The following is a 24,897-nucleotide window of genomic DNA, read 5'->3' as shown; positions in this document are numbered from 1 at the left end:
AATGCAAAAAAAAGTTTTAAAAATGGACGTTTTTTCGGGAGCAGTGATTTTAATAATGCTTAAAGTGAAACAATAAAAGTTAAATATTCCTTTAAATTTCGTACCTGGGGGGTGTCTATAGTATGCCTGTAAACTGGCGCATGTTTCCCGTGTTTAGAACAGTCCGAGAGCAAAATGACATTTCTAAAGGAAAAAAAGTCATTTAAAACTACTCGCGGCTATAATGAATTGTCAGTCCTGGCAATACACATAAAAGTCATTGAAAAAAATGGCATGGGATTCCCCCACGGTCCATTACCAGGCCCTTTGGGTCTGGTATGAATATTAAGGGGAACCCCGAACCAAAATTTAAAAAAAATTGCGTGGGGGTCCCCCCAAATTCCATACCAGCCTCTTCAGGTCTGGTATGGATATTAAAGGGAACCCCACGCCAAAATTTAAAAAAAATGGCATGGGGTCCCCCTCAAAATCCATACCAGACCCTTCAGGTCTGGTATGGATTTTAAGGGGAACCCTGTGCCAAAATTCCCCCCCCCCGTGTGAAATGGTAACGGGGTACAATGTTTTTGTATCAAAATGGTAACAATGACATGACACGGCTTGGGGACAAGTCCTTTATTAAAAAATAAAAAAATAAAACTGTCCCATGAAGTCTTCTTCTTCTCTTGCTCTGCCGACGGAACAAATAAGAAAAAAAAAACACACCAACCCGCCTCCATGGGAGGCACTCACCGTATGACACGCCCTCGTAGGTGACAGTTTTTTTATAACTGAGGGCGTTACTGGATGACCCTGTCCCCTCTGACACACGGGGACATCCCTATGGCTTCCCTGTAGCGTCAGAGGGGGCGGGGCCACCCGATCCGCCCCCTCTGACGCTATGGGGAAGCCATAGGGATGTTCCCGTGCGTCAGAGGGTAGGGGACCGGGTGGCCCCGCCCCCTTTGATGCTACAGGGAAGCCATAGGGATGTTCCAGTCAGAGGGGGCGGGGTCACCTGGGAACATCACGGTGTGGCCCTGCCCTCAGTTATAAAAGAACTGTCACCTGCGAATGCCTCCCATGGAGGCGGGTCAGTGCGGCTTTTTTTTTTCTTTTTCCGTCCATCGGCAGAGCAAGAGAAGACTTCGTGGGACAGTTTTATTTTTTATTTTTAAATAAAGGACTTGTCCACCAGCCGTGTCATGTCATTTTTACCATTTTGACACTTTTTTGTGAAATGGTAGGGGTATGTTTGTACCCCGTTACCATTTCACACAGGGGGTGAGGGTTTCCCTTGATCTTGGGGTTCCCTTGTTAAAGGGGGCTTCCAGATTCCAATAAGCCACCCGCCTGCAGATCCCCACAACCACCGGGCAAGGGTTGTGGGGATGAGGCCATTGTCTCCATCAACTTAGGGAGAAGGAGCTTTGGGGGCTACCCCAAAGCACCCTCCCCATGTTGAGGGCATGTGGCCTGTTACGGTTCAAGTGGGGGGGATCTCTCATCCCCCCTCTTTTTCTGTGGCCTGCTAGGTTGCGTGCTTGGATAAGGGTCTGGTATGTATTTTTGGGGGAACCCCCACGACATTTTTTTTAAATTTTGGCAAGAGGTTCCCCTTAAAATCTATACCAGGGCCTGGTATGGAATTTGGGGGCACCCCCACGCAATTTTTTTAAAATTTTGGTTCGGGGTTCCCCTTGATATTCATACCAAACGCAAAGGGCCTGGTAATGGACTGTGGGGGAATCCCATGCCATTTTTTTCAATGACTTTTATGTGTATTGCCAGGACCGACAATTCATTATAGCCGCGAGTAGTTTTAAATTACTTTTTTTCCTTTAGAAATGTCATTTTGCTCTCGGACTGTTCTAAACATGGGAAACATGCGCCACTTTACAGGCATACTATAGACACCCCCCAGGTATGAAATTTAAAGGAATATTTCACTTTTATTGTTTCACTTTAAGCATTATTAAAATCACTGCTCCCGAAAAACGGCCATTTTTAAAACTTTTTTTTTGGATTGATACATGTCCCCTGGGGCAAGACCCAGATCCCCAAACACTTTTTTGACAAAATATATTTAATACATAAATCCAATAATATGCAATAAACGCATGTGCTGAATAAATATGCAATCCAATAATAAATGTATAAAAGTTGATTGAAACAAAAAATCTTCTTATTATAGAATGTATTTCAAATTACACTGTGAGAAAAAAGTGCTTCTCAAGTAAAAAATGTAAATAAATCCAATATTGATGTGCAATAAGCGCATGTGCTGAAAAAACTAATAGACCAATATTAAATATATATTAAAGTTAATTGGAACACAAAATCCTCTTATAAAGAGTGTGCTTCAAATTCCACTGTGAGAAAAAAGTGCTTCTCAGATAAACCAACAATCTGTGACTAGTGCTCCCTTCACTAGGTGAAATGGCTGCTCACCTCCTTCTTAGACTCTGCAAGGGTCAAACTCGCTCACAACTAATGATAATTCTCAGCAGGAAAAAGGTTCCACAATGATCTTTAATGGTTCCCACCAAGGTTCTGCAGGGATCAAACACGCTTTGCACCTCGTATACTTTTCCTTTAAAGGTTACCTCTGTGATGATCACCAGCAACTCCAGACCGACATGCAAAAATAAGTGCCTCCAATAGTGCAGTACCAGGTGTTAAATTGAATAAACCTCACCCACCCAGATTCATCTATTAAACTCACATTTATTTCAATAAATAACAGCATATATCATATTTAAAATCCAACAGGTCTCGAGCATGTCTCTGCCAGCCTCTACCTCTATGTGTTACGCCACCATCCAAGTGGCTTCATCTGGAGGGCAAAAAAAATTAAAAAGATGAAGCTCATTTCTATATTTCTATACATTTGTCAGATCATTGAGTCTTGTTAGACCTAATTATGGATACAGCACACAGTGTGTACAATTGAGGTTGAGCTCAGTCAGGCTTTTATGTCTCTTTTTTTGTTTCTCATATAAGAATGTACCAACAGTTCCCTCTTAATAGAACTTAATTTAAGTTCACCCCCTTTTTGGAATAATTCCAATTTTTTTTCTCCTCCCCTATTCTATCTTGAGGACACATTTTAAAGTTTTCTTTTTCACAATTACTCTGTGTCATAGCTGCAGAACTAACAGCATAGACTTGTTTGGAACCTTGGCTAGCAGTGTTGCTTTTTCACTGTAGATTGATGTCAAGAGAAGGACTTGTTTGGGGCATCTATATTTTTGACTACATAGCAATCATAAAGTGGACCTTAACCGCATGCCGACCAGCCCCTGGCTCGGCTGCGCGAATCACCGTCAGGGTACGTCGGTACTATAGACGGCCTCCTGCTCACCCACGGAGCCAATGCGAGTGCCCGGTGGTCGCGATCACCGTCGGGCTCTTGCGATCGCTCGGGGGGTAAAAATTGTCCGACGTGTCCGTCATAATGTCGCAGTCCTGATAAAAATTGCAGATCGCCGCCATTACTAGTAAAAAAAAAATTTATCAAGAAAAAAAGCCATAAAACTATCCCCTATTTTGTAGACACTATAACTTTTGCACAAACCAATCAATATACGCTTATTGCAATTTTTTTATGAAAAATATGTAGAAGAATACGTATCGGCCTAAACTGAGGAAAAAAATGTTTTTTTATATATTTTTGGGGGATATTTATTATAGCAAAAAGTAAAAAATATTGCATTTTTTTCAAAATTGTCGCTCTTTTTTTGTTTATAGCGCAAAAAATAAAAACCGCAGTGGCGATCAAATACCACCAAAAGAAAGCTCTATTTGTGGGAAAAAAAGGACGTCGATTTTGTTTGGGTGCAACGTCGCACGACTGCGCAATTGTCAGTTAAATTGAGGCAGTGCCGAATCGCAAAAAGTGCTCTGGTCAGGAAGGGGGTAAAATCTTCCGGGGCTGAAGTGGTTAAACTAAAAACTCCAAAACAGACAAATTAAATACATAAATGGGAACCTATTCACCTGCCAAAAGATTTTTAATTACATTCAGCCATTCTTGTGATAGATTGATCATACCGCACAGTGTCTACTTTCAAAAATGCCCTGCCATTTTAGCACCTCAAGAAATGAGATAGGCAGTCATAAACTAAAGGCTGCGTAAATGCCAAAAAATGCACTCTAGTTTGTAGATGCTATAACTTTTGCGCAAACCAATAAATATACGCTTATTGACATTTTTTTTACCAAAGACATGTGGCTGAATACATTTTGGCCCAAATGTATGACTAAAATTGAGTTTATTGGATTTCTTTTATAACAAAAAGTAGAAAATATAATTTTTTTCAAAATTTTTAGTCTTTTTCCGTTTATATCGCAAATAATTAAAAAATCACAGAGGCAATCAAATACCATCAAAATAAAGATCTATTTGTGGGGAAAAACTGATGCAAGTTTTGTTTGGGTACAGCATTGCATGATCGCACAATTATCAGCGCAGTGCCAAATTGTAAAAAGTACTCTAGTCATTGAGGGGCCAATTCTTCCGGAGCTGAAATAGTTAAAAACCATAAAAAAATGATAAAATAAAATTATGCGCTAATGTCATAATAAGCAACAGCTGCTGACACTACAATCTGACAGAATATTGTGCAAGCAATCAAAAATGTTAAAAGTACAGCTCTAAATATGAACCATAATACATATACAAAACAAATATATAAATATTATTAGTATCATTTAACTGATAATAAAGTGCAATGTGCAATCTAACATAGGGGCTGGACGTAGTGGAAAGTTATGGTGACAGATCTTCAGTGACTGCTTCTTTAACCATTGTCCTGTCGTTCCCATCTCTATGCACGTTTGACTCTTTGCCGCTGACAGTTGAGTCCATGCATTCGGTTAAGCGTGTTTACTTTCCCCTCTGGTGACTCCTTAAGTGGACATCAGATAGTTTTCGCCTTTGCAGAGTTGATTATATTTCCAACTTTTTCACCTGGACTGTTTTGATACACTGGCTGCTCTACATTCATAGCTCTTATGTATGGACTTTTTTATTATTAGGACTCTCTTTTGCACATGTTCACCTATTGCACAATGCACTTTATTAATTGATGTATGGTATTATTACCTCTTATGCACATTTACTTGAGTATACTGTTATTTTTTCAGCATTTCATTCCTTATTTGCACATCACACTTTATTATCAGTTATATGATACTTATATTATTTATATATTTGTTTTTTATATCTATTATGGTTCATATTTAGTGCTGCACTTTTTGAATTTTTGATTTTGTTTAATTATGAAGCGTAATATGGATCACTGACTTTCTAGAATATAAAAACTGCCCTGGGGTTTGTGGTTTAATAGAATCCTCTATTCCAGTGGTCATCAACCCTGTCCTCAGGCCCCTCTAACAGGCCAGGTTTGCAAGATAACTGAAATACATCACAGGTGATATAATTTGCTGCTCAGTGATTGCAGTATTCTAGTCTGCATTTCCCCAAGGTAATACATAAAACCTGGCCTGTTAGTGGGCCCTGAGGACAGGGTTGATGACCACTGGAATAGAGGATTCTACTAAACCACGGACCAATGCTCTATTCCGCCTAGCAACATAATATATCCTCTTCCACTGGATCCCATGCATTCTCAAAAATAGACCCACCCCATCCAGTTTGCAAGTTGCTTTCATTTCACAAAATGTATCCTCTTTTTTTCATAAAAAATGAGTTCAATTTTTGCAATAGACCACATCACTTCTAAAAAATCTTTATCTAGCTGTTGCGATCAAAGGTGAAGTTTCCATTAAATGACTCTTATATGCGGACCATCTTTGTGAAATCAGTACTGAACTATGGAATGGTGTGCATCTCCTTCAACGTCACCTTTCTTTTAGGGCATTTTAGGGCCCTTGCAGTGATATAAGGTTCCATTGTGTATAATTGACTAGTTCTGCAATACAACTTTTCATGTTTCATTATTGCCAGTCTATTAAATTCAACAAATAATAGTAATTATGGATTACAATATGTGGAAACATGTTATGTTTAAGCTCCCTACAAAGGCTGTGTTTTCAGTGAGAAAATCAGAAAAAACATGTTGCAAATTTCTGTATATGATTGTAAGTTTAAATGAGTTATCACAGTTGAATGGAATCGTTTTCTTTACAGAAAGGGGAAGTTGGAGAACCAGGACCCCAGGGATTCAGTGGACCAAGAGGAGAACCTGGTCCTGATGGATTAATTGGAGCACCTGGTCCTAGAGGAGTCAATGGTGACAGGGGACTCCCTGGGCTGCCAGGACAGGAAGGAAGGCCTGTATGTGTGTACAGTGGTTACCATAATGAGTAACCTGTTTATAATTACCTAAATGAGGCAATGTAGCATAAATAATATATTACTTTGAGGCACTATTCACACTAGTGGTTTCATATGCAACTTGAGTTGCACAGAATTGCACAACAATGGAAATCACATTGTTCTCAATGGTGCCTGTTCACATCAATTCAAATCAGCACAACATGATTTTGGAAAAGATTCCTATCCATGTTGGTGTAATTCCAGTGTAATTTTGGCCCCATAGAATATTCAGACCACATCCAAGTTGCATCCAGGTTGCACTATATAATCATGCTGAAAATTGGATCAAAACTGGATTGCAGCATTGTGAATCTAGCCTGAATGGGATTTCATTTGGATTTGACTTCACTAGTGGCAACCTTTTTTCTTGTCAGCAACACAGAATGCAGTGAAGCCAGAGATACCAAGGTAACTAGCATTTTCAAAAGGAGAGCTGCAATATCAGCCTCCATATTTCTTACAGGCTACCTTTAAAAGAATGTTGACTTTCAGTACAGGCAGACAACTACACACCTAAGACCCCTTTCACAGGCAGTTTTCAGGCAGTTTAGCGCTAGAAATAGGACCTGTAAAGCGCCTGAAACCTGCCTCCCATTCTCTGCAATGAGTGCTTTTACATCCGGGCGGTGCGCTTGCAGGACGTTCGGAAAAGTCCTGCAAGCAGCATCTTGCAATGAAAGGGCAGCGCTTCCGAAGCGTCTAAAAATCGTTTCAGAAGCGCCCCAATTAACCAATTTTTTGGAGTTGAAAGCTCCCCCCATAATGGTCTGAAAAGAGGCGTAAAAGTGCTGGCTTAAACAGTGTTAAAGGGCAGCTAAAACTAGGCAATTCTAGACTTGTTGTATCAAAATGCTTGTATTAAGAACTGCCCTATAGGTTTCAACATGTTAGCTGTGAAAAAAAACAATTCCCATTCTTACTAAGCATACATAAGGTTCATATTTACCATCCAAACAGGACTTTTCATTCTGACAAATTGAAGAGAGATGCAGAAGATGTAGATTTGTGGTATAATAGTATTTGTAACTTCCAAATGCATCCAGTATCTCAAAAAAGTGAGTACACCCCTCACATTTTTTATTATATCTTTTCATGTGACAACACTGCATAAATTACATTTTGCTACAATGTAAAGTAGTGAGTGTACAGCTTGTATAACAGTGTCAATTTGCTGTCCCCTCAAAATAACTCAAGACACAGCTATTAATGTCTAAACTGCTGGCAACAAAAGTGAGTACACCCCTAAGTGTCCAAATTGGTCTCAATTAGCCATTTTCCCTACCCGATGTCATGTGACTTGTGTTACACTGTTTCAGGTGTAAATGGGGAGCAGGTGTGTTAAATTTGGTGTTGTCGCTCTCACTCTCTGATACTAGTCACTGGAAGTTCAACAAGCACCTCATGGCAAAGAACTCTGAGGATCTGAAAAAAAGAATTGTTGCACTACAGAAAGATGGCCTAGGCTATAAGAATATTGCCAAAACCCTGAAACAGCTGCAGCACAGTGGCCAAGACCATACAGCAGTTTAACGGGACAGGTTCCACTCAGAACAGGCCTCGCCATGCCAAGTTGAGTGCACGTGCTCAGCGTCATATCCAGAGGTTGTCTTTGGGAAATAGACGCATTAGTGCTGTCAGCAATGCTGCAGAGGTTGAAGAGGTGGGGGGTCAGCCTGTCAGTGCTCAGACCATATGTCGCACACTGCATCAAATTGGTCTGCATGGCTGTCGTCCCAGATGAAAGCCTTTTCTAAAGATGATGCACAAAAAAGCCCAAAAACAGTTTGCTGAAGAAAAGCAGACTAAGGACATGGATTACTGGAACCATGTCCTGTGGTCTGATGAGACCAAGATAAACGTGTTTGGTTCAGATGGTTTCAAGCGTGTGTGGCGGTAACCAGGTGAGGAGTACAAAGACAAGTGTGTTTTGCCTACAGTCAAGCATGGTGCTGGAAGTGTCATGGTCTGGGGCTGCATGAGTGCTGCCAGCACTGGGGAGCTACAGTTCATTGAGGGATCCATGAATGCCAACATGTACTGTGACATACTGAAGTAGAGCATGATCCCCTCCCTTCAGAGACTGGGCCGCAGGGCAGTATTCCAACATAACGACCCCAAACACACCTCCAAGATGACCACTGCCTTGCTAAAGAAGCAGAGGGTAAAGGTAAAGGTGATGAACTGGCCAAGTATGTCTCCAGACCTAAACCCTATTGAGCATTTATTGGGCATCCTCAAATGGAAGGTGGAGGAGCCCAAGGTCTCTCTGATGTTGTCATGGAGGAGTGGAAGAGGGCTCCAGTGACAACCTATGAAGCTCTGGTAAACTCCATGCCCAAGAGGGTTAAGGCAGTACTGGAAAATAATGGTAGCCACACAAAATATTGACACTTTGGGCCCAATTTGGACATTTTCACTTACGGGTGTACTCACTTTTGTTGCCAGCTGCTTAGACATTAATGGCTGTGTACAGATAGAGATAGTGGCGCTAATAAATATTTGTAAAGATATGAGTCAAAACAGCATGATACCGGTGACACTCTGATTCTATACAAAAAACAGTAATAAAGATAGAAATGTAACACCCAGTGAAAAGTGTCAGTATAAAAATAAAAACATTACAAAAATCATAAACTGTGAAAAGTCCATGGAAAAAGTTCACATGAAAAAAATCCAGCACAACAGTAGTTTTTCAATCTTCCTATGTGATAGATCTTCTACTCTTCCACCACACCACTGTGATAGTGACACCACTCCCTCTGAAGAGCGCACTCACCAGAATGTATAGCCTCCCACTCTCGTGTTTGGCAAAACAGCAATTGAACCACACCTGGGTTGCATGTGATGAACCCAACCTTCTAAGGCCCAGCAGTCCCATTGGCGTAGTCCTCTCCAGACAGCAGTGTCCACATGGGGCATGGTTACACGGCATTCCATCGCACTGACATTAGACACTGCTGTCTGCAGAGGACTACGCCGATCGGACTGCTGGGCGTTAGAAGGTTGGGTGAGAGACACACCAGTTCACTCTTCAGGTCCGCTGTGACCGCGGTGCACCGTTGGATCACCGATCCTGTTGTTTGCTGTGGATTTGTTCAAAGGCTTATTTGTTTCAGTTTAAAAGTGAGTGCAATTATTGAAGTGTGCTTGGAGTGATTTTAATAAATTACTCCAAATTACTTAACGAGAGTGGGAGGCTATACATTCTGGTGAGTGCGCTCTTCAGAGGGAGTGGTGTCACTATCACAGTGGTGTGGTGGAAGAGTAGAAGATCTATCACATAAGAAGATTGAAAAACTACTGTTGTGCTGGATTTTTTTTCATGTGAACTTTTTCCATGGACTTTTCATAGTTTATGATTTTTGTAATGTTTTTATGTTTATACTGACACTTTTCACTGGGTGTTACATTTCTATCTTTATTACTGTTTTTTGTATAGAATCAGAGTGTCACCGGTATCATGCTGTTTTGACTCATATCTTTACAAATATTTATTAGCGCCACTATCTCTATCTGTACACATGTGAGAGGTATAGTTTTGGGATTTAGAACAATTTACACATTTATTTAAGTGTCAGCTTTTCACTGTACACTGTGTATGTACACATCTTGTATTAATTTACACAACAATCATTTAGTTTTATCACTGGTCTTTGGCGCAGTGGAGTGAGAGAGAACCAAGGGTGGCTTATTTTTACCTCTCTTGCTACAAACCATTAATGGCTGTGTGTTGAGTTATTTTGAGGGGACAGCAAATTTACACTGTTATACAAGCTGTACGCTCATTACTTTACATTGTAAAAAGTGTTATTTCTTCAGTGTTGTCACATGAAAAGATATAAAATATTTACAAAAATGTGAGGGGTGTACTCACTTTTGTGAGATACTGTACGTAGATCATTCTAGTAGGTGATAATGTTCCACCACAAAGCCAAGGTGTGTCTATTGCTATATTGCTATTCTTTTTTTTTTTTTAAGTATAGATCAACTATATACATTATTTATGCAGCTTTTTCATTTATTATTTTTTCCTTGCTTGTTTTAAGCCCCATGGTCTCATTATAGGTTTTTATTTAACTTGCCTATTACCTTTAGTTGGAAATGGCATTGGATTGTGCTCTCTTTTATTTTACCTGAATTAGAGTTTTATAGATACTAATTTTAAAATTTGCAAAACTGCTTTGTTGTAAGTTATGGAAAAGATTTGCGATTTTTATGTAAAATCAGAACATATAGTATAATTTGGGAACATTTTTAAAAAAAAATAATACATTATAGTCACTGTTTAAAAAGAGTAATCATTATAGACACAGAATAGAAAAAAACACATTTAATTAAGTACAGTATATTAAGTCAATTTTATGCAGTTTAAAAAATGTTTATTTTGTTATAATAACCTTTAATAAATTACCCACAGAACTGAGAAATGGAGACAGTAATGATTAAGTGATGAAATTACTCTGTGCCCAATTCTTATGAATGCAGTCTTTGGAAATTTAGAGGGTTATTTGCTTAAGGCAAAAAGGCTGTTCACATTGCAAGGGAGATATTACTTTCCAAGGGATTTTTCATTTAGCTTAATGAATAAGGTTGAAGCTCTGCTGACTACCATCATTCAAATTGTCTTTTGAATGATGCTCCGGAAGGTTTACCCCCCCTTCATGACTAAGCCATTTTTTGCGATACAGCACTGCGTTACTTTAACTGACAATTGCGCGGCCACGTGACGCTGTACACAAATAAAATTGATGTCCTTTTTTCCCACAAATAGAGCTTTGTTTTTGTGGTATTTGATCACCTCTGCATTTTTTTTTATTTTTTGCATGTAATAACAAAAATAAAACAATATTTTTACTTTCTGCTATTAAACATATCCAATAAAAAAAATGTAAAAATCAAATTTTTTTCATCAGTTCAGGCCAATATGTATTCTGCTACATGTTTTTGGTAAAAAAAAAAAAAAAAATCCCAATAAGCGTATATTGATTGGTTTGCGAATGGCGACGATCAGCGACTTATAGCGGGACTGTGACATTGCGGTGGACAAATCGGACACAAAGTGACACTTTTGATACTTATTTGGGACCAGTGACACCAATACAGTGATCAGTGCTAAAAAAATATGCACTGTCAATGTACTTATGACACTGGCAGGGAAGGGGCTACACCAGGGGAGATCAAAGGGTTAAATGTGTTCTTAGGGAATACCTTGTAACTGTGTGGGGGGTGCTTTAACTGGGGGCAGAAACACAGGATCTCTGTCTTCCCTACTAACAGAATGGCGATCTGCCTTGTTTACATAGGTAGACCGCTGTTCTGCCTCTGTCAGGAATAGGGATGAGCCGAACAACCCCCTGTTCGGTTCGCACCAGAACATGCGAACAGTAAAAAAGTTCGTTCGAACATGCGAACACCGTTAAAGTCTATGGGACACGAACATGAATAATCAAAAGTGCTAATTTTAAAGGCTTATATGCAAGTTATTGTCATAAAAAGTGTTTGGGGACCTGGGTCCTGCCCCAGGGGACATGGATCAATGCAAAAAAAAGTTTTAAAAACGGCCGTTTTTTCAGGAGCAGTGATTTTAATAATGCTTAAAGTCAAACAATAAAAGTGTAATATCCCTTTAAATTTCGTACCTGGGGGGTGTCTATAGTATGCCTGTAAAGGGGCGCATGTTTCCTGTGTTTAGAACAGTCTGACAGCAAAATGACATTTTGAAGGAAAAAACTCATTTAAAACTACCCGCGGCTATTGCATTGCCGACAATACACATAGAAGTTCATTGATAAAAACGGCATGGGAATTCCCCAAAGGGGAACCCCGAACCAAAATTAAAAAAAAAAAATGACGTGGGAGTCCTCCTAAATTCCATACCAGGCCCTTCAGGTCTGGTATGGATATTAAGGGGAACCCCGGCCAAAATTAAAAAAAAAAAATGACGTGGGGTTCCCCCTAAATTCCATACCAGACCCTTCAGGTCTGGTATGGATTTTAAGGGGAACCCCGCGCCAAAAAAAAAAAAAAAAAAACGGCGTGGGGTCCCCCCAAAAATCCATACCAGACCCTTATCCGAGCACGCAACCTGGCAGGTCGCAGGAAAAGAGGGGGGGACGAGAGTGCGGCCCCCCTCCCTCCTGAACCGTACCAGGCCACATGCCCTCAACATTGGGAGGGTGCTTTGGGGTAGCCCCCCAAAACACCTTGTCCCCATGTTGATGAGGACAAGGGCCTCATCCCCACAACCCTGGCCGGTGGTTGTGGGGGTCTGCGGGCGGGGGGCTTATCAGAATCTGGAAGCCCCCTTTAACAAGGTGACCCCCAGATCCCGGCCCCCCCCCCTGTGTGAAATGGTAAGGGGGTACATAAGTACCCCTACCATTTCACGAAAAAAGTGTCAAAAATGTTAAAAATGACAAGAGACAGTTTTTGACAATTCCTTTATTTAAATGCTTCTTCTTTCTTCTATCTTCCTTCATCTTCTGGTTCTTCTGGCTCTTCTGGTTCTTCTGGTTCTTCCTCCGGCGTTCTCGTCCAGCATCTCCTCCGCGGCGTCTTCTGTCTTCTTCTCCTCGGGCCGCTCCGCACCCATGGCATGGGGGGGAGGCTCCCGCTCTTCTCTTCTTCTCTTCTTCTCTTCTTCTCTTCTTCTTTTCTTCTCTTCTTCTCTTCTTCATTTTCTTCTCCGGGCCGCTCCGCAATCCATGCTGGCATGGAGGGAGGCTCCCGCTGTGTGACGGCGCTCCTCGTCTGACAGTTCTTAAATAAGGGGGGGGGGGGCGGGGCCACCCGGTGACCCCGCCCCCCTCTGACGCACGGTGACTTGACGGGACTTTCCTGTGGCATTCCCCGTGACGTCACAGGGAAGTCCCGTCAAGTCACCGTGCGTCAGAGGGGGGCGGGGTCACCGGGTGGCCCCGCCCCCCCGTTATTTAAGAACTGTCAGACGAGGAGCGCCGTCACACAGCGGGAGCCTCCCTCCATGCCAGCTTGGGTTGCGGAGCGGCCCGGAGAAGAAAATGAAGAAGAGAAGAAGAGAAGAAAAGAAGAAGAGAAGAGCGGGAGCCTCCCCCCCATGCCATGGGTGCGGAGCGGCCCGAGGAGAAGAAGATAGAAGACCCTGCGGAGGAGATGCTGGACGAGAACACCGGAGGAAGAGCCAGAAGAGCCAGAAGAGCCAGAAGAACCAGAAGAACCAGAAGAACCAGAAGATGAAGGAAGATAGAAGAAGCATTTAAATAAAGGAATTGTCAAAAACTGTCTCTTGTCATTTTTAACATTTTTGACACTTTTTTCGTGAAATGGTAGGGGTACTTATGTACCCCCTTACCATTTCACACAGGGGGGGGGCCGGGATCTGGGGGTCACCTTGTTAAAGGGGGCTTCCAGATTCCGATAAGCCCCCCGCCCGCAGACCCCCACAACCACCGGCCAGGGTTGTGGGGATGAGGCCCTTGTCCTCATCAACATGGGGACAAGGTGTTTTGGGGGGCTACCCCAAAGCACCCTCCCAATGTTGAGGGCATGTGGCCTGGTACGGTTCAGGAGGGAGGGGGGGCCGCACTCTCGTCCCCCCCTCTTTTCCTGCGGCCTGCCAGGTTGCGTGCTCGGATAAGGGTCTGGTATGGATTTTTGGGGGGACCCCACGCCGTTTTTTTTTTTTTTGGCGCGGGGTTCCCCTTAAAATCCATACCAGACCTGAAGGGTCTGGTATGGAATTTAGGGGGAACCCCACGTCATTTTTTTTTTAAAATTTTGGCCGGGGTTCCCCTTAATATCCATACCAGACCTGAAGGGCCTGGTATGGAATTTAGGGGGACCCCCACGTCATTTTTTTTTTTTTAATTTTGGTTCGAGGTTCCCCTTTGGGGAATTCCCATGCCGTTTTTATCAATGAACTTCTATGTGTATTGTCGGCAATGCAATAGCCGCGGGTAGTTTTAAATGAGTTTTTTCCTTCAAAATGTCATTTTGCTGTTAGACTGTTCTAAACACAGGAAACATGCGCCCCTTTACAGGCACACTATAGACACCCCCCAGGTACGAAATTTAAAGGGATATTACACTTTTATTGATTGACTTTAAGCATTATTAAAATCACTGCTCCTGAAAAAACGGCCGTTTTTAAAACTTTTTTTTGCATTGATCCATGTCCCCTGGGGCAGGACCCAGGTCCCCAAACACTTTTTATGACAATAACTTGCATATTAGCCTTTAAAATTAGCACTTTTGATTTCTCCCATAGACTTTTAAAGGGTGTTCCGCGGCATTCGAATTTGCCGCAAACACCCCAAATTGTTCGCTGTTCGGTGAACTTGCGAACAGCCAATGTTCGACTCGAACTCGAAGCTCATCCCTAGTCAGGAATGATCTGCGGGTCCCGGTGGAGACCGGGACCACCGGACCCGCTGATTGGCTCCCGCTGTGTCCAATCACAGCGGGAGCAGGTCACCAGTGGTGCGCATGCACACCGCAGACCCAGAAGTGCAAAATCACATTACCTGTACGTGGTTTTGCACAGAGGAGTCACCGCCCCACAGCAAATGTATGTGGGGTGGTCAGCAAGAGGTTAAAAATTCTTTGAACGTGAGTGGATAGTCTTGGCAAACTGAAAATTAATCACACTTACTAAACTAAGTGAAAATTCCTTTACAAAGTGAACAGTCTATTTTCCTTTAGTTAATCAAGGTCTTGAAATCTTGTGTATTACTATTATCTTTGTGTATATTTATGTATTAATAAAATATTTATTTTGCAAGGGCAAAGAACATTCTGAACAATTCATAAGACAAATCTGCCTTGATGTTTTAAAAGGTTGGTTACAAGATTGGAAAGTAAAATTTTCTTCTAATGTGAATCACGTGACTTTTGTAACATTCCCTTAATGTGCAGATTAAATACATTTGTGAGCAAATGTATCAGTAACAAAAGAAATACAACATGTAGACCTAACATGACCTACCTGAGTTAATTAAAAAAAAATGATCTAAAGAACTATGTAAATTAGATTGTAACACATAATAATTTAATGTCAACCCATGGTGTTACAGGACACACATTGTGCCTGTATCCCATTGTCAGTTCAGCCTGAGCAGAGGGTGTTTGTTCAAGAAGCAGGCTGTGATTGAGAGGGTGTGTGCTAGAAGCAGTCTGTGTTTGGTCAGTTGGGGTGGGGGGGTTGGCTGATAAAACTAGCTCAGTACAGACATGCTGTATGTCTGCACAGTGTCCTGTACCTTGAATGTACAGCCACAGGATAAAAACTGACCACGCTAACACAGGTCGGCTTCTGTACTTTTTGTGGTCAGTCTAGAACAAGGAATAAAGGATCAACCAGGTACTTCAGATGGAAGAATGATAGAATGAAGAATGAAGATGATAGAGACTATGATTTATAAAATACACAAATGTCCTTATCGTTATCGGGACAAGGTGCTTTGCCGGGGGGCCCCACCTGTCAAAGCACCCCTAAAGTTGAGGTCATGTGGCCTGCTATGGTTTAGGGATGCACGCTCATACACCCCTTTCCTGGCCAGCCAGATTACGTGCTCGGATTAAAGGTCTGTTATTTTTAAAGGAGTCCCACGCATTTTTTTTATGTGTGCGGATCCCCATAAAATCCATACCATACCAGATAAATTTGTAAATGTCAATGATTTAAAAAAAAAATCCAGGGCAGTGAACACCTTAATGCATTTTTTTTTACAATATTTTCCCTATTAGCCCAGAAAATTTGCATATTTTTTTTTTTAAAGATTCGGTTCCCAACTCTGCTTGAACGAAACTCATGACCTTTTGGCTCAACCCTAGTCATATTTCATTGCTCCACCTTTCTGTGTTTAAAAATGTGAAGAATTCTGAACCATTTTCAAAAATATATAATGAGGAAGGGACATACAATCCTGAAGTTTGCATTTACATATGGCTAACAAAAATCCTACTACTGATACTCCTTAATCACTTGCAGATCATGAAACGTATATATATATATATATATATATATATATATATATATATATATATATATATGTATATATATATATATATATATATACATTGCAGTTTGCAAGTGGTTTACTGGGATTATGGCTGAAGATATTAGCCATAACCCCAGTACCGTTTTTTTCTGCAGGTGGCTGGTTTTCTTATTAAACCAGCCAAAGCGGCTCGTGATGGAACAGATTCTGAAGCTGCGGGAGGGGACATCCCACCCTCCTGCCGGTGTTTCCCAGGCTTACAGTTTCCACCATTTTCCAGAGAAACCATACGGTGGTGAGGCAAGCTACTCCCATAGGTGATCAAGGAGTTAACACTCTTTGATCAACTCTATGGCCTTGGAGAACTGGAGCAACCTCATGATGTCACTTCCGGTCCAGGCTGGAAGAAAGTTATTTTTTTTAAAAGCGAAAGATCACATTTTTTAAATTTTTTTATTTTTGTCTTTTGCTTTTAAAGGTAAAGAATTTATTTGGTGTTATTTTTGACCCCAGCTCTCTCTATAACTAGGACCTGTCATCCTTATTTCTATTACAAGAGATTCCTTGTAATAGGAATAAAAGTGATTACAAAAATACAAAATTAAAGGGACAATGTAAAAATAAAAAGTAAAATAAACAATAATCATAAAAAAATGTAAAGCTCCCCTATCCATGCTCGTGCGCAGAAGCGAATGCATACATAAGTCGCACACACATATGTAAATGGTATTTGAACTACACACGTTGAGTGAGAGCAATAATTCTAGTGCTACACCTCTTCTGTAACTCTAAACAGATAACCTGTAAAGGCACTTAAAATGTCACCTATGGAGATTTTTAAGTACCATAGTTTGTCACCATTCCACGAGCGTGCACAATTTTAAGGCACGACATGTTAGGTATCTATTTACTCGGCGTAACGTCATCTTTCTCATTATATTAAAAAATTTGATGTAATTATTGTGGGTTTTTTTTTATTCATTAAAGTTTACTTTTTCCAAAACAAATCGCGTTTGCAAAACCGCTGCACAAATACCGTTTGCAACAACTACCATTTTATATCCTAGGGTCTCTGCTAAAAAAAAAAAAAAATGTATGGCAGAAAATACTGATTTAAACTTATAAGCAAAAAGTGGCAGAAAAAGCCTGGTCTTCATGGATTAAGATACAGTAATTAAAATACATTTGTGTGAATTTAATTTGAATGGCTGTTGGAAATTAATACAATACAAATAGCCCACAAAATAAATACTTGTATTGTTTGCAGTCATATTCTATTTACTGCAATGTTATACTAGCCTTTTCTGTGACAATGTGTGACAATTTCTGAGTTAATTTTTGCTTTATCCACTCTCTATTTTTATTTTGTTAGCTCAGCTACCTTTAGTATTACATTCTGAAAGACTACAAAGCTGTGACCAGTGTAAAACTCAGCAAGGGACTCCTGGACTTCCAGGACCTACAGGGCCAGTGGGCCCTGAAGGACCAAGAGGACTTCCTGGAACACCTGGGAGAAATGGCTTTCCTGGCTCCATAGGACATCAGGGACGTCAAGGCATCCCAGGACTTAAAGGTACGCACAACAAATGAGATAAAGATAACATCTGTGTTTAGTGTGTTATTTAATATGGACAATAATAGGTAAATGTAAAAACATCCACCCAGCGGAGTTGAGACTGACATTTGAGCACTGATGGGATATTTGCAAAGTATGTGTAAATAACTAGGGCCTTTGAAATATGGTCTGCCCTCCCCTCACTCTCTGAACTCCAACCACTGGTATTATATTTTCTTATCAGGTCATGCCAGATCATGCCCTCATAAGGAAAAACTGGGGTAGGTAGTATCAACCCACAAGTCCATTTATCCTTGATTATTTAATAAAAGGGCAATTCCTATTGGTTTCCATTCACTTTCTGGCAGGATAGTAGTGAGATGGGTAAAAACCAATTTGGTTCACTGCATTGAGTTTATTAAATCCCAAAAAATCCTATGATATTATATATATTTAATAATGAGCAAATCACCGCAACAGGGAAACCCTTAATGGATTGAATATATATTTTGTTAAAGCCCTGTGTACAGTATCATAAACAAGTGCCATATTTGACTTTCAGCTGATTGTCATAAAATAATATTTTCACAATTTTTTCATTCTAAAATCTCAATGATACTGATCACCTCCCGCCTATTTGGGCTCCTTCCCGTCTACATGCACTCACTCCAGCATCAGTTGCACATCAGTGCTTTTGACCAGTTTCCTAAAAGCAGTGGACCAAGTTTGCAGAATTTAAGTGTCACCAAGGCCACTTGTATTTTCCATCAGGCAAGTATGTAACAGGATGATAATACTGGGAGGCAGTTGTCACTTTGTAATTGGAAGTGACTGAAAAAGGATGTTGATGGCAGTAGCACTAGTTATTATTTTAATGAAACTCATTGACTTAAAAACACTAAAAACAAATCTTGAAATTTAGTGAATGTGTTAATTTTTTTATGAGATTTGCATGATTTTAATTGACATACTTTAAGAAAGTTCATCTAATGCAGCAATGTACATCATTTTTTTCCTAAGGCCAAAGGTGCCAATGGGGGTTATTTACGAAAGGCTAATCCACTTTGCACTACAAGTGTAAACTACAAGTGCAAAGTGCACTTGAAATTGCACTGAAAGTGCACTTGGAAGTGCAGTTGCTGTAAATCTGAGGGGTAGATCTGAAATGAGGGGAAGCTCTGCTGATTTTATCATCCAATCATGGATAATGTTTTTTATTTTCCTGGCATGTCCCCCTCGGATGTACAGTGACTGCACTTCCAAGTGCACGTTCAGTGCAATTTCAAGTGCACTTTGCACTTGTAGTTTGCACTTGTAGTGCAAAGTGGATTTGCTTTTCGTAAATAACCCCCATTATGTTCCAGAACACAGTTGTCAGTTTTCATTTGTATCTTGGATTATCAATGGAATGACCAAAGCATTTTGGGGACGTTTACCAGGCTATTCAGCATAGAAGATTATAAAATTTGGTTTCTACTGTATTTAGCTGACTAAGCCTACGCAACAATCTGAATGCTCATAAGCATGTATAATTATGCCACCTCATTTAGCTTTACTTACTTTACTTATTTCATAAGAAAGGGTGTAAAATTATAATAAACTGAGCCTAAAAGTACAGATTCTTGTGTAGGTCTATTCATAGCCAGTTATCTGTTACATTTATCTGTTACATTCGTCTTTTTGTTGGGCTTATGTGAATTATTTTTGGACAGTAAAGATGAGAATTATTTTACATATCTAACACATTTGTAATAATGGAAAGAATATTTATCAATGTGTACAGTCATGATTTAAACATTTTTTTGCTGAAATTACATCAAGGTATGTAAAAAATATCACTGTATAATACTGATAATGATAGCCTCCTATGTAAACTATACTACAATGAGAGGAGAAATGTACATCCTACCAGTTGAAAGCCAAGAATATTCCCAATACCAGTTTTCTGTTGCTGAAATTGCCTCTCTTTATTTCAAGCTAAATTATCTTACAAATTAGTCTTTGGATGAAAAAGGGGTATACATATTTAAATATAGAAAACACTATCCCCCAAAATAATGTGACTGACTGTCATAAGGGCACTATTGAATTACCATTGTTGGTCTTCTAAAGAAGGCTTGTTGTCTGGCTGTTTCTGACTGAAGTACTTTGAGTCATTGATCTGAGACAAGTATGCTGTAAATGAGTGTTATAAAAGTGTTAGGATTCCTTATTTTTATTCTTGATCAAATCAGCAAACAAGACACCATCGAAACCAAAAAATCAGCATAAAAGCCAGTAAACTAGCATTCTCATCAATGGCAGCAAATGGGAAACCACTGCCTTTAATTCACCGAACCTATGAGAAAATAATTTAATCAATTAAGCTTTAGTCTTTCCTGGATTACCTACAAATCCATGGTCAAAGCCTAAAGGGATGTCTTGCATGTGTCATCTCACATTTTGTAAATGAGGAACAAACCCTTTTTTTTTGCTTTGAAATTGTGAAAAGCTAAAAGTTGTTATGCCATCCATTTTCTTTAGGTAGTACTTTTGTCTTCTGAACAACCACACATAAATCCATAGCCTGTTTCAAATACAATATATCATTTTCTGTACAATGTTTAATATACCAGTCTAATGCCCTGTACACACAGTCAGACATTGATCGGACATTCCGACAACAAAATCCATGGATTTTTTCCAACGGATGTTGGCTCAAACTTGTCTTGCATACTCACGGTCACACAAAGTTGTCGGAAAATCTGATCGTTCTGAACGCGGTGACGTAAAACACGTATGTCGGGACTATAAATGAGGCAGTAGCCAATAGCTTTCGTCTCTTAATTTATTCTGAGCATGTGTGGCACTTTGTGCGTCGGATTTGTGTACACACGATCGGAATTTCCGACAACGGATTTTGTTGTCGGAAAATTTTATAGCCTGCTCTCAAACTTTGTGTGTCGGAAATTCCGATGGAAAATGTGTGATGGAGCCTACACACGGTCGGAATTTCCGACAACAAGGTCCTATCACACATTTTCCATCGGAAAATCCGACCATGTGTACAGGGCATAACACAACTTACATTAGATTCTCCTTAAAGACACTGACCAACTGAAGACACATTTTTTTCTGATTTGTAAAATTTTACTTCTACAATAATTTTTTTGGTTATGTATTACAGGTGCTCCAGGAAAGCCTGGCCAAAAAGGAAATAAAGGTGACACAGAACCTGGAATTCAAGGACCACCTGGAGTCCCAGGTAGGTTATGAGCATAGGGACAGATCTACAGTCAATAATATTTGAAATATTCTGGCGGGTACAAAAAATGAATGGGAAATAATAAAGGTTAATACAGTATAACGAATTACTAGAACAAAAAAAAAACACATGTAATGAGCATTTTACTGAAATGGATTTCTTTTACCAGATTCACCCGATTCAATTATCTTTCTTTTTCTCTTTCTTCTTATTCTTCCTCTTTTGCACTTGGATTCAATCTAGATTTACCTTTCTTTTTGTTTTACTTGGATAACTTAAGTATTTAAATTATTAACAATGGAAAAAAATGGAAAATAAAAATTCTGAAAAAATTAATCAGAGCAGGTATAATGCAACAGTTTTTAATCATTTCAGATTCAAGTGCAGTGAATATTCAGTCAGATCACACTTATTGGAACTTACATGGCAAATATCTATCCTGATTTCTAAATAAATTACCATAGCAATAAACCATAGCAATAAAAGCAAGAATAAGCCATTCACGACACGTTCAATTCAACATCAAATATTAAAGTTATCTAGGAAGGTTATGATTAATACACATTTGTATTTATTTTTAATTGCAGGACCTATGGGTCCACCTGGAATGAGCAAGGAAGGCCAGACTGGATTACCGGGGCCTCCTGGCAGAGATGGAGAACGTGGGTCGCCTGGATCACAGGGACACCCAGGACAACCAGGAATATGTGACCCATCTGTATGCTTTAGTGCAATTGTTGGCAGAGATCCATTTAGAAAAGGACCAAATTATTAATGTTGATTTTTGAGGATGAAGTCAAATTGTGTCACCAATTCTCATCTTTCGTGTCTCAGGAAGATTTGTACTGGTCAGCTTTGTAAGAAAACAAGTACCTCTATTTTGTAAATTAAAAGAGAATGCCTTCAAGAGAAAAAAACATTGATAGTTATTAAATCAGAAGGCAGGCAGTGGTGGCATATATCTGAACTAAGCTCTACTTATAAAGAATATTTATCTATCTGTAAGGTATGCAGATATAAAACTGTGAAATAGTTTTACATCAAGTCATGTTGTAGAAAATGTGTCTTTAGAATTATCTGTCAACTTTTGTGCAAGAATGTTGCAATCTACCTTTTTTTAAAGAGAATATAAAAACCTAGTGTATCTTATTTAAGAACAGATCTTTATCTAAAACCCTACATTGTATGCCAAAGTCGGAAGCATACATAAAAGAAAATCAACATTTTCAAATGAGAATTTTTTTTTTTATACCAATCTGTTTGGTCTCTGTTCATTAAAAATGATCCAATGTGTAGTAAAACTCAAAAAGTATTTAATTATATTATTGTTGTCAACCTATTCACGTAAGTAAGAATAATTCAGATTTCAAAATTTTAAAAAACACACCCTTGTAGTGCTAAGCAAAAACACCAGTTTGTAATTCAGCTTACAAACTAACAGAGTAAGCTCTGTTAAAATAATATAACAATGGTAATGTGTAAAGACCTAGACCATCTAGTATGGTAACTTATGTTACTTAGTATTTTTTAGTGTATGAATATAAGTATTACATTACTGTTCCTATTACATGTGCCATAGTTGGTTCTCAAAAAAGTATTTTGGTAAAATAATCTTTTATAAGGATAGTCCTAACTTTTCCTCCTGACATTTCAAACTATCTTGACCTAGAACCCAGCTTACATAGAAAAAATATGTCCTGGATTTTACATTGTACAGTAGAAAAGTTCCAGTTATATTGTTTCTTTCCATTCTCTTTACTAGGGGTGAGCCGAATGAGTGAGTTTGGTTCATGAAAGGTTTGTCAAACTGTGGTGGAGTTCTGAACATTAATTTTAAACCTTGCATTACTAACTTAATGACTGACATATCAGTATGGTTGTCACACCACTTCAAATTCAATCTCACCTCAAACTCTTTTCTGAGCTCATGATATGTGTCTTCTCCTCTCATGCTCATCTCCAGGACTCCTCCAAAACCTTTTCCATCCTCTGAAACTCTGTACCCTAATCTGTCCAGCTATCTTGTCCAGCTATCTCCTACTCTGTCTACTTTTAGGTGAACCTTGAAAACTCAACTCTTCAGGGAAGCCTATCCTCCTTTCAGCTAACAACTGAATCTTTTATTTCTCCCATTAGCTCATCCCCCACAGTTAGTACCTTTTTGGTCCACTTGCCCCTCCCTATTAGATTGTAAGCTCTTAAGAGCAAAGCCCTTCTAACCATCTTCTATTGAATTGTATTGTAGCTGTATTGTCTGCCTTTAAAATCTAATGCACTGTGCAAACCGTTGACGCTATATAAATTCTGTATAATAATTATAGAAATAACCCTACTGAAGTCAATAGAAGCTGAATCTTTAAAATAAGTTCTGGCAATTTTCATGGCTAATAGGCAAGGGATTGTAAAACAAATGGCACATGGGCTGGGCACTGCCCTGGGAGACATGTACTATTGAAAAAAAATTGTTTAAAAATACCATTTGGCAGAGATCAGCAATCTTAATAATTCTTAAAGTGAAACAATAAAACTGCCAAAGCCCTTTAAATATAATGATTGTGGCTGTTTAAACTTGCCTGAGAAGTGATGTATATGTACAATGTAAATAATGTACTACAGCAAAAGTGATATTTGCGAAGAAAAAAATGCCATTTAAATTGCCAGTAAATTAAATTTTCCCTTAAAAATGTGCAGGACCATACCAGGCCACATGTCTTTAACACGAGAAAGGTACTTTGCTAGGAAAGTCCCATGAAAATCCTTTATCAATCATGTCATCCAGCAATGCAGATCCTTACCAATCAGAATACCCTGTTTTGTAAATTGCCAAGAGGAATCTGATGGGATTATTAGGGCAAGTCATCCTAACTGATCATTGTCACAGAACATAGCCAGAGAAGCAATGGACAAAACAGATTTTTTTTACCATCAGTGAAATTTTGGCTGCCAAAAGAAAATATATTGTTACTGGTACACAGTAACCGTACATCTTACACTAATTTTCAGATAAGACATACATTTCCAAAAATATTGAGCAGTTACTATTATGATATTAGTGTCTGCTTAGATGTTTTTACCATTATTAAATGAAGGCTATGTTGAATATATCTTGAACTGAATTTTAAAATAAGAACAATGCTTTCAGCCCTGTACACTTCCATAAAGGATAGATCGATTGTGAAAGTTATACCATAATCTTATTAATGGTTTTCTAAATGGAAATATGAAAGTAAATTAATGAGATGTCAATAATTTTATATGCCTAGATAAACATTGATTTATAAAATCATATTTGTCAGAATACAATTTAAAACAGGCTGGCTTACAAATTAGTAAATCTTTTTTTTGGTGCATCACAATTTTAGATTTTCAATACTTATAGAGTAAAAAAGGCATTTATGTATGTCAGTTGTTTACAAAAGTAATAAAAAATGTCATGCCATCATTCAGTTACTGTATTGTCATTATACTTATCATCATTGTTTAGTTCTGTTCAACCTTTTCAAGTTCCTCAGAGAGATTGCACATGATTTCACATTGAAAACAGAATTGACCAAAGGTTAAATATAAAATTATAATGATTTGTGTGCTATGAGTGAGCAAAAGGGAAAGGTTGTGTGTGTGTGTGTGTGTGGGGGGGGGGGGTTGTGTTTAAATGAGAAGTTCAACAATCCATAAGCACCTTAGTCTACAGAAAGTATTTCCAAATCATCAACAAGCAATGGGGACCTAGAGCTGTGGCGTATGCTGTCCTCCCACAAGCCAGTGCAGTACTTTTTATTTGAAGCCTGTTACTCAGTAG

The 24,897-nt window shown here is 39.2% G+C and overlaps 1 protein-coding gene across 1 annotated transcript in view; it reads left to right on the top strand.

Moving 5' to 3' along the window:
* The window catches only part of LOC141140001 (uncharacterized), a 407,741-nt gene extending 383,208 nt beyond the window's left edge, over window positions 1-24,533 (top strand). Inside the window, exons 26-30 of the mRNA XM_073626689.1 lie at window positions 6,134-6,280; window positions 15,082-15,136; window positions 17,672-17,872; window positions 21,021-21,098; window positions 21,686-24,533. Coding sequence (XP_073482790.1) covers window positions 6,134-6,280; window positions 15,082-15,136; window positions 17,672-17,872; window positions 21,021-21,098; window positions 21,686-21,873 — 669 coding nt within the window. The 3' untranslated portion in view covers window positions 21,874-24,533. The remainder of the gene's footprint in view (window positions 1-6,133; window positions 6,281-15,081; window positions 15,137-17,671; window positions 17,873-21,020; window positions 21,099-21,685) is intronic.
* The last annotated feature ends 364 nt before the right edge of the window (window positions 24,534-24,897 follow it).

Source organism: Aquarana catesbeiana, linkage group LG04, assembly GCF_042186555.1.
Source record: "Aquarana catesbeiana isolate 2022-GZ linkage group LG04, ASM4218655v1, whole genome shotgun sequence".
In the NCBI taxonomy this organism is placed as follows: Eukaryota; Metazoa; Chordata; class Amphibia; order Anura; family Ranidae; genus Aquarana; species Aquarana catesbeiana.
The sequence above is the reverse complement of the archived record's forward strand: the minus strand, read 5'-3'. Positions and strand labels throughout refer to the sequence as shown.